Source organism: Cyprinodon variegatus, unplaced genomic scaffold (assembly GCF_000732505.1).
Source record: "Cyprinodon variegatus isolate N-32 unplaced genomic scaffold, C_variegatus-1.0 Scaffold1338, whole genome shotgun sequence".
In the NCBI taxonomy this organism is placed as follows: Eukaryota; Metazoa; Chordata; class Actinopteri; order Cyprinodontiformes; family Cyprinodontidae; genus Cyprinodon; species Cyprinodon variegatus.
In genome coordinates, this window is record NW_015151791.1 from 139,462 (window position 1) to 149,663 (window position 10,202).

At 47.2% G+C, this 10,202-nt stretch overlaps 1 protein-coding gene across 1 annotated transcript in view; it reads right to left on the minus strand.

Moving 5' to 3' along the window:
* The window catches only part of wdr75 (WD repeat domain 75), an 11,195-nt gene extending 7,320 nt beyond the window's left edge, over nt 1–3,875 (minus strand). The window contains exons 1-14 of the mRNA XM_015402352.1: nt 3,723–3,875; nt 3,484–3,613; nt 2,869–2,934; nt 2,696–2,795; nt 2,346–2,470; nt 2,201–2,271; nt 2,006–2,122; nt 1,662–1,750; nt 1,433–1,591; nt 1,179–1,238; nt 916–1,031; nt 668–843; nt 424–581; nt 86–266 (exon numbers count right to left, since the gene is read on the minus strand). Of these exons, the coding sequence (XP_015257838.1) occupies nt 86–266; nt 424–581; nt 668–843; nt 916–1,031; nt 1,179–1,238; nt 1,433–1,591; nt 1,662–1,750; nt 2,006–2,122; nt 2,201–2,271; nt 2,346–2,470; nt 2,696–2,795; nt 2,869–2,934; nt 3,484–3,613; nt 3,723–3,808 (1,634 nt within the window). The 5' untranslated portion in view covers nt 3,809–3,875. The remainder of the gene's footprint in view (nt 1–85; nt 267–423; nt 582–667; nt 844–915; nt 1,032–1,178; nt 1,239–1,432; nt 1,592–1,661; nt 1,751–2,005; nt 2,123–2,200; nt 2,272–2,345; nt 2,471–2,695; nt 2,796–2,868; nt 2,935–3,483; nt 3,614–3,722) is intronic.
* Nucleotides 3,876–10,202: the final 6,327 nt, after the last annotated feature.

The following is a 10,202-nucleotide window of genomic DNA, read 5'->3' on the forward strand; positions in this document are numbered from 1 at the left end:
AGGCGTGCATAGATCTAGGTTCTAGAAAGGATGTAACGGAGCGTCCTCACAGAGACAGTAAAGTGTGCGTGTGTGCGTTTCCTGCCTGATGGCGCCCGGCGGCTGCGACAGCGTCACCAGGAGTTCCCAGGAAGTCGGGCTCCAGACGGTCACCACTTCCTGGAAGCTGACGGCCAGCAGAGAGCCGTCGGCAGAGAAGCAGCAGCGTTCCGGAACCAGGCCGTGGTAGGCGCCGACGAAGTCACAAGACCAGGAGGGGGCGCCGTCTGCGGGAGGAATCAGGAGACGACAGGAGAGACGGATTAACCTACGGTCTGACGTGACGAGGTTCCGGTTCTGTTCACCAGGAAAGGTCAGAACCTCCCGGTTCCGTCTGCAGAAGGGAAGAGGACCCAGAACCTGGAAAACATGGCGGGTTCTCACCGTCTGTGTGGGCCGGCGCCGCCAGCTGCCAGGCTTTGAAGTGTCCGTCTCTGCTGCTGGACACCAGCAGGGCGGTCCCGCTGCCGCCCGCCTGCTCGAAGCACATGGAGGTAATCCCCGCCTCGTGGGGGGCCCAGATGGTCGTGTTCAGCACAAAGCTGTCCGTCAGCGAGGAGAGGGGGGGGAGCAGACATTAGCAGGGAGGTTCTGATGACCCGTCCGGGCCTGAAGGATCCAGCCGTACCTCTGGGTCTGCTCATCAAACGCCCACAGCTTCAGGTTCAACTCCACCTGAGCAGCTTTCTGCTTCCTCTCCTCCACGGTGGCCAACCAGCTGCCGGAACCGTCCATCGCTGCCTGGACCACCTGGAACTGGGCCAGACCCGACTGGTGGATGAACTCCTGCTGCACCACGTCCAGCTGTGGAGGACAGGAGACCTTCAGAGCTCCGTGTGGACAGCAGCTCTATGGGGGGGGGGGTCAGAGTCTCACGTTGAACAGAAGTTTGTCTCGTTGGAGCGAGTAGAACTGGAGGTGACCCGGTTTTCCGTTCAGCACCAGCGCTTTGCTGCGAGGGTCCACCAGCAGATCCGTCTGGACGCTTTCTCCTGCAGACGGGGACAGAGCGTGGTTACCATGGAAACCTCCAGCCCATCATCAGGTTCCCTTCAGGAGAACCTCATCAGGTTCTGGGATTAGTTGGAACCATCGGGTCTAAAGCTCCGATGAAGCAGGAGGTCATGGAAAGGACTCACCTTGGACCAGACCCTGGATGATGGCCGACACCTTCACGCCGCCGTGGATCAGCGTGATTTCTACAGAGAAACAGAACAAACCGTGAGAAACCCAAACGGTACCTGAACCCCCCCCCCGCTGTGGCGTCATGGTCAGGGACCTTCAGGCATCAAATGTTCCCCCAGAACCTGCCAAAGGTTCCCACTGTTCAGGTTCTCAAGATTGTTCTATTTATTGGGTGGAACCCGAGCGGGTCGGCGCTCCGTCTCCTTACTGTTGTCGCTGTGGGATGTAGAGAACAGCGTCCCGTCTGGTGAGACGGCGATGTGCGTGATGGCGGCTCCGAGACGCGGCAGGTAGTCCAGCTGGCTCTCCTGCTTGTATCTCCACTGGACCAGAACCGACTCCACGCCTCCGCTCAGCAGGTTGGTGCCTGAATGAAGAGCAGCGGCTCAGATGCTTGGAAAGCTGGAAAGGCGGGGCCAGCGGCGGGGCCGCCTTACCTTCGGGGGTGAAGCACAGCGAGCTGATGGCGCTGTGGTGCCAGTGCAGGGTGGAGTAGGTGTACTCCTTTCTGTGGTTGAAGTTTCTCCTGGAGGGAAGCAAAGGAACGTTCTGCTGACTGATGAGGTTCCACTACAGGGAACCGTGGTTCCACTAGAAGGAACCGGTTAGGGTCAAGAGAGGGCGGTTCCCTCTGGTGGAACCGCGGTTCCTTCTAGTGGAACCGTGGTTCCTTCTAGTGGAACCGTGGTTCCTTCTAGTGGAACCGTGGTTCCTTCTAGTGGAACCGCAGTTCCCTCTAGTGGAACCGCGGTTCCTCTGGACTGGGTTCCTCTGGACTCACCACAGCCGGATTTTCCCGTCCTCGTGTCCCGATGCCACGCAGTCGTCTTTGGGGTGGCAGGTCACGCAGGTGAAGGTGTTCCTGCCTCCTTTCTTGTTGTCCTCCTTCAGAGAGAACCTGTCCACCAGAAGACCACAGCAGTTAGCAAACATGAAGGTCTCTGCAGGGAAGCGATCTGCTGCTGCCTGGATCAACCTGTAGGACTTTTCCTTCTTGAAGAAGAAGATCTGCAGCTGGAGATCTTTAGCTGAGGCCACATATTCTCCCTGTGAGGAAAGGACAGCTGATGAGACATGAAGGAGGCTGGAGACGAGAGAGGACACAGCAGGGACACGCTCACCTCTCTACCGAAGGACACGGCTGCAGGGTTGGAGCCGACATCCTCCAGAACCACAGAGACATCGGTGGCGTCCACCAGCGGGTCAGAACGCTGCGGGAGACGGACGGCAAGCAGCTGGAACGCATCTGAAGACGGACAGAAAGACGGACATTAGACCAACCGCAGCTAATCGTCCTTCACCGGGGGGGGGGGGCGACGCTAAGCAGGGAGGGACATTTAGGAGGTGGACTGAAAGACGCAAAAGGAGCAGAGTGGACGCCTGATGGTTTTGATGCTTGGAGGGATGAAGATCAGAAGCAGAGAAATCAAACCGATCGCAGCATCATGGCCGTCACCTGGGAGACACCCACCTGATGAGCGTTTCCTCTGTGAGGGCGTGACGATGAAGAGCACCTCCTGGTGGCTGGAGGAGCCGTAGAAGGAGTAGATGGGATATCCGACGGCGAAGGTCTGAGGAGGAAGCAGATGGTGGTCAGAGCGCCGCATCAAACGGAGGTCAAAGCAGATGAAAGGGATTTCTGACCTTGATGAGAACGCCATCTGTAAAGTCCCACAGTCTGATGGTGCCATCTACTGAGCAGGAGTAGATCTGCAACACATAGAGAGGCTCAGCATCACACGGATTGAACCTTCAGGAAGAGACGAGCTGCTGCTTCACAGGATTGGAGACGATTTAGATGAATGAAGCGTCTGGATCATTTTCCAGATTCTCCAGAATAAAATAACGGCGGCTGAGAAATATCAGCGGTAGAGACTCCGCCCATCATCAGAACTTTATCCTCCTTCAGCTGATGACGTTCTTAGGGAACATGCAGGTGTTCAGTCAGCTTTCAACCTTTAATCTGACTGGATGATCTGATGCATCTAGATCTATAAGATGATATGTTGTGAATTGAAGCTGCAGAAATAGACTGAATAGAGCTTCTAATGCAGACATGCATTCAGCCTAGATTCTCCATCAGAGACCTTTGGTCTGATAGGAGATTAAATCCTAATCTGAGCCTCAGATTGAAGCTAATCCTGGTTAATCTCAGCTCCGATGAAGAGTTTAGTTAATTTTGGCTTAGCTTTGATCAGCCGTCTGATGAGGAGGAGCAGGAGGAGGAGGAGCAGGAGGAGCAGGAGGAGCAGCGGTCACCTGCAGATGGTTGGAGGCCCGGGGCAGCAGCCCGGTCACCAGGTCGGTGTGTCCCCGCAGCTCCTGGACACACTCCTCGGTCAGGATGCTGAACACCTTCACATGGTGGCCGGAGGCGCAGAGCAGGAACCTGGAGGAACCAAAGAGCCGCCGTGTAGCATTAGCATTAGCATTAGCTGCTAACATTCCCGCTGCTCTGCGGATAAAATGACGTCATCGTGAGGGACACAGAGTCTGACCTGCTGTCGGAGCTGATCAGCGGCTTCCTGAAGGTGATTTTACTGCCTCCCTGATGAACCACGCGGATTTCACTCTCTTCAACCATGTTTTCATCCCGGCTGACGTCACGTCCGCCCGGTCCTTCTTCTTCTTCTGTTCCTCCTTCTTCTTCTGGCGGACAGGCTGCAGGAGGACCTCCCCCTGAAACACTGCATTTCCACAGCGCCACGCAGAAACACGGAGGATTTTATTCAGCTGTGGATTTTAACAACATTTGATGTTCTGAGTCACATTAAGGAGATTTAGATAAAACAATAAAAGATCATCATTTACAGACATTCATGACCTTAATAGAGATTTTAAACTGACACGTGTTTTTAGATGAATAGAGATGTTTGTGTTTTTAAAGCATCTCAACTTAAATAGTTTGTTTTGAACAAGACCAACGGAAACGCGCCTGTTTATTTAGTTTAAAGTCTTTTTTTCATCTGATTTCATTTGGTGGATTTTTCGGTGGATCTATGGCTGCCGAAGCCTCCCTCAGTTCACGCTCTGCACCAACTCAACTTTATTGTCAATTGTGCTACATGGTAAACATACAACACAGATGAAATTTCAGTCCTCTCAACCCCACGGTGCATAATAAAATATAAAAAATATATATATAATGAACCATAGCATAAAATAAAAATCGAAATAAAACACAATTGGTACCACTGAAGGCCATATTTGACAGACTGTTCCTCTTTGGAACATAAAACATCTGATGGCATTAATGCTGGAGTCAGATGTTAATGAATGAGCCACCTCCAGATGTTCAGCTCAAATGGCCATGCATGTAAAAATAACACCGTATCTCTTAACCAGTATTTGTCCTCTCTTGACCCTAAATGGGCCAAAATAATCTACACCTACTTTAGTGGTAAATCTGGACAGACTGGTTCTGGTGGCATATCTGCCATTTCTGCTCGGCTGGTTGTCCTCTGTAGCGTCTGTACACAATCAATTAGACAATATTTTTTTGCAGGCTGAGTTGGCACTGAGTTAGGTAATCCAATATCTGTCTCTGAGGGCTGAAAGCATATGATTTCTTCTTGCATGGCCCGTCTGATGTTGATCTTGCTGTCTAAGTTTGGATCCATGCTGGCCTTCATAAAGGATAACAGGAAGTTTCTGTTCCAGAGATAAGGCTGAACAAACTAAGCCTACCACCCTCTCAGTAAACCTTTTTGTCTTAGAGTTGACGTACCTCCACTGAAATATGTCTGTAGATTCTCTTATCGCAGCCACTCTATGTTCAACAGAGGTGTGAAATGGTTTGGTGTTATCATTTATCTATCTTTGAACTGTCTGTCTGTCCAAAAGAATGATCTGGATAGAGAACTCCTTTTTCAACGTCCACCTGCTCAGTCAGAACAGCAACAATGAGTTCAATGAGAGGAACTTATCTGTTCTAATGGAGCCACTCTAGCTTTTCATAGCATGAACGCCGGTGCTAATTACCTCTTTCGTCATGCAGCCTTAGGTAAGAACTGAATGGAGCGAATCATTTCCTTTCATTATCAATGTGGGAGGATTGCCTTCATTTCTGCTTTGTAATCCTCAAAAATCCTCAAAATCTAAATCCCACCAAGGAACGCTGGTGATGGAGGATGTGGGATTTCCTGCTCTGATGATGTCACTTCCTGCTTGGTTCCTCATGATTCAACCAACTCCTCCAAACAGAAACGTGCCTGTAATGAAAGTGGCTGTAAGGTCTGCAACACATTATCTCCCTTTAGACTACATGTTGACTGGAAGAATGGAGCAGGTACAGTCATGGTTTCCAGATACAGCACCAACACCAGCCTGGTGAAGCACCACTGCTTATTGCTGGTTCCTTCCTGTCAAAATGCAGCAGGGTGGGATGCTTTAAATGCCATTTGTCGCAGGTGAGACGACTCCTACACTCCTTACTTATGTGGCCTATCCCTAAGCATTCAAAACATTCTCCATTTCCTTTTAGGAATCCTATTTTCTCCTTATCAGAAATCCTTTGCAGTTCGGGGAGCTTTGATATAGAATGTGGCTTCTCACAGTAAAGATGGTTTCTAGGAGAGGGCTATTGGAGGTTAGTTGGTTAGCACAAGCTCTTTTGGTTTTCCTCTGGTCTATTGCTCTAAAAGTTCTAAACAGTCCTGATAACTGTTTGTCTTCTCTTCTACATAATGTTCAAAAGCTCTTAAAAAAGACATACGCTGCAAGGGGTTGCCTTTAAAAACGTATTTCATTGATTTCAAGCTTTGATGTAATTTCATTCTGTTTTTGTATAATAGAAGAAAGGATATCATCAGTTGGATCTGATTAACTGTTAAAACGTTTTTGTTTATTGTTCTTTACTTCTGATTGAAAAGCAGTGGAATTTTACAGGAACAATATTTGGCTTTACAGAAAGTAATCCATCCAACTTTGAACCTGATGAAACAGTGACATCTGCTGGCTATTTTTGGTATTGCACCTGATCCTGTCCAACTGAGTTTACTGCAGAAAACCTCAGATCCTCCATCTGGTGCAGACATTGGGGGCCAGTCAAGGTCTGCAAGGCGTCACATTTATTGACATTAGACATTAGCTTCTCTTATGGGTTAAATTCAGTCAACTTTAGCTCTTTCAGTCCTTTGCTGATGATAAATTAATCCCATCAGAACTTATTGGGATTTTCTTCGGGCGCCGCTGCCTTCCCTCACAGAGAGGCGCTGCAGCAGCAGCAGCTATTTATGCTCCTATTTCCACCTGTTCCTTTTGTTGTCGTATTTTATCAGCTTCCAATCTATGTCTTCCTCCAATTCCTGTTTTGTTTTTAAAGCTTCTGCTTTGGCCAGTAAAGCTGTTTGATCAGCCAGGATGTGCTGGACGCTTCAAACACAGAGGAGAAATAAATGAGACACTATCTGCAGGATAAACACCTTCCTCATTCTCATCTCGCTTCCCTGCTTGAATGTCATCAGCAGTAACTTTATTACACACCTTTTCATGCTTTTCATCCATTTCCTTTTCTCTCAGCCAGTTATTTACTTTATTCACAAGCAGGTTTTTTGCATCACTTTTCTCTTGAAACCAGTTATTCTGCCTTTCATCTTCAGGTAAATCAAAATCCTTTAGTTATGAAGGGAGGATGCATTTCCACCCAGTCTGTTGAACCTTTACTTCAGAAACATTTTACTTTGATGACCAAAGCTATATTATTTTCCTCTTTATTTTACTGACATTTCTAAACACGTCACTTCTTTCATTTTGCACCTTTCCAAAAGCAGAAGTTCCTTTAGAGAAAGTTGTTTGATCTTTTTTCCCCTCGTGTGCCCAGAGGCTCAGTTTCATCAATGTGAATCAACAGCCCAGTAAACCAGCCCCATCTGCCAGCAGCCAGAATCATCTTTGCCTGCCGTCGTCTAGCCTCCATCAATGCCCCAGGCCCTAGAACTGGCGGGCCAATCACGACGCAGAGATGCGTTTTGAATTTCTGGATGCAAAGTGGGCGGGGTTTTGAGTGTGTTACCATAAAGCTGCACGACGCTGGAGAAAACACAACAAGGAAGATGGCAGCAACTATTGACCAGTTCTGGTTTGACGCAGCTTTGGAATCCGTTCTGGAAGGATCAGATTTGGGTTTTCATTGAAAGGTGAGCAGGAAGAGGCTCTACGCTCGTTCATTTATTCACGTATTCGACATTTTACCAACAGGCTGTTTGTTTCCACTCCCCCACCAGCTTCCTGTCGCGCTTCCTACGTCACAGTGAGTGGCTCTCATTGGTCAGAGCGTTGGCCAATAGGGACAGACATGGTTTAAAAGACAACGGGTTGATCTCATCAACAATCTTCTGACGTCTCATTCATTGGGGCCAGACTAAATGACACGTTTAATCTCACATTTAGTTGGTTTATCAGGCTAGTGAATCAATGAAACAACAACAGGCTGCTTTGTGCTTAATCAGTCTTAAGTGTCACCAAATGAACAAACGCCTTTACATGTTGAATGTTCACACTTTGAGATATGAAAGCCACCAAAAAAGCAGGTTATGACATCATCTCTGAACGCTGTAAACGCATCATAAAGCAGCCATCATGTCCTTTGTTTGTTTCCAGTGAGGATGATTGCAGTTGAATGATAATCGATAAACTTCACACCTTATTATTTGATCCATCTTACTAGAGGTGACAGGATGGGGGGTTGAATGAATATAGCTCCTTTGTTTGTCCTCCAGTTGAGCTCTAAACTTTTCCAGGTGAGCTTTCTGCTTCATAAAGTGGCACAACTTTCAATCCGAAAAGTCGGGTTTTTTACTTTATGTAGCGACTTTATGTAGCGACCATCAAATGCCCTCTGACCTCTGGGTGCCTCCAGGTCCTGACGCGCTCTGAAGGTAACATCCAGACTGGGAGATGCGGCACTGAACCCTGAATGTGATCCAGATTCCTGGGTGGCGGTCTATGGCAGCATGCAAAGGAAATGCTCATATTGATCCAAATGTGGATATAATGAAGCCTCCCCACACCCACCCCCTACTGCCCCCACCTGGACACTTGGATTTCACCCACAGCGCCACCAGCAGAGCAGGAATACAGGTCAGAGAACCAAACCAAACCAATGCACTGAAACTGTAAAATAGACCCAAACTATGCCTGAAAACAGAAATACAAACGGCTCCTTTAACTTCTTAGTGCATTGCCAACAGTAACCATGGAAACGGTGGTCCAGGCTCTTTCAGGTCATAGATCAGCTCCTCCCCTGTAGTTCTGGGCTAATTTCTCACCTTTCTTAGGGTCAGTGAGGCCCATCAGGTGAGATCCTGCATGGAGCTCCAGTCTGACTGACAGACATGTTTAGCTTCTTCCATTTTCTAATGAAGCTCCAACAGCGGAGCTTTTCCACTAAACTGCTCGGTTATTTCTAGTGATGTTCTGAGATGAGCCGAGGTTTCGAGGCGTGTGTCCAGTAATGGAGGGGCGTTTCCCCGAAGCGCGTGTCGAGGCGTGATTCATTTAGAGGAGGGGCCAAAGTTGATGACGTCCGAGGCCTCGCTGCCGTGAAACCACGTGACAGGAAGCGCAAGAAGCTTCATTAGAACATTTTGACAGGCATCTAAACAGCCTCAGTGTTCAGTCAAGATGTGGGAGATTGGAGGAGCTGCTGTCAGTATGACAGAGTTTGGATAGATTCTAAGAATAGATTGGTTGGAAAAACAACCAATCTAGTTGTTTAAAACTATTTAGGTTAATGTAATGAATCTGAGCAGGCCACCGGACACAGTCAGTGTTAACACGCCAGCATTAAGCAGTATGTTCTCCGCTCTATGGTTAGCCATATTAGCGGCGTCATCTGTAAGACACGGATTCTCACCCTAGAGGTTGATGGTTCAAAATCTGCCTTTGACTTTTGAAAGTTGCGATTAAACTTAATTATTTTGGCTTGAGACTAATTTGCATTGGTTTGCCCGAGTAAACATATAGATTGGGTAAAAATGCTGCCAAATTAGGTCAGTTTAGCCAAAAGATTATTGGTTGAACACAACTTCTGACTGAATAAAACCAAATGATGGAAAAACTATCATGTTTGAATAAAAATGACACCTTTCATTTTCCTCATCATTGCCCAATTTGCACATTTTCGCTGCCTGCTTGAGTTTATTTCACTAAAATGGCAGAAAAACTGTGCACCTTAAATTATTGTTCTAAGAAATTTTACACTTAAAAAATTACAAAAATTTTTAATTATACACACTAACAATTAACAATTTCAGAGGAAATTAAAGGGGGCAAAAAAAAAAATCACAGATTTTATTACTAACTGTAGTTCTGCTTTCCACCAGTAGGTGGTGACATGTTCACATGGAGCCTCATGAACTGGGGGGTCGTTGAAGCAAACTGGCCAAACGGTTCAATGCAGGGGCGTTGCTAGGCACAAAGCTTTACTGGGGCACTGGCCCCCTATCATATATGCCCCTCCTTCCATACATAAATACAGACAAGCACACTGCCCCACCCTGATACATTCCTACCTAAATTACCAGTTGAGATATTAATGAGGATCAGAGCATATTTGTTTAAACAAACATGAACATTTTCAACATTGCAGCTATAAAAAATAAGACATCAACAACTTTGACAAATAAAAAGTTTCCTTAAACACATTCTGAAGTAATCATTAATTCCTAGGTTTCAGAGTTTTAGTTCAGGGGAAAGTTTAACTCAACATGAACTAAGTTTCTCTTTTATTTTTTGAGCATTAAAGTGTTCCTCCTATTTTTCATTTTTGCAAAGCGGTCAGTCACTAGACTGTGACTCAGCTTAGAAAGTTCTTCCTTTTCAACTGATAAAATAGCCAGATGATGGAGCCTGTCTGGTCCCATTGTGAACCTCAGCCCAGTGTGGATCCTTCTCATCACACTGAATGACCTTTCACCCCTACAGCTGTAGACTGGGATGGAGATCTGGATGACCTGCGTTAGTGTGGGGAACACGAT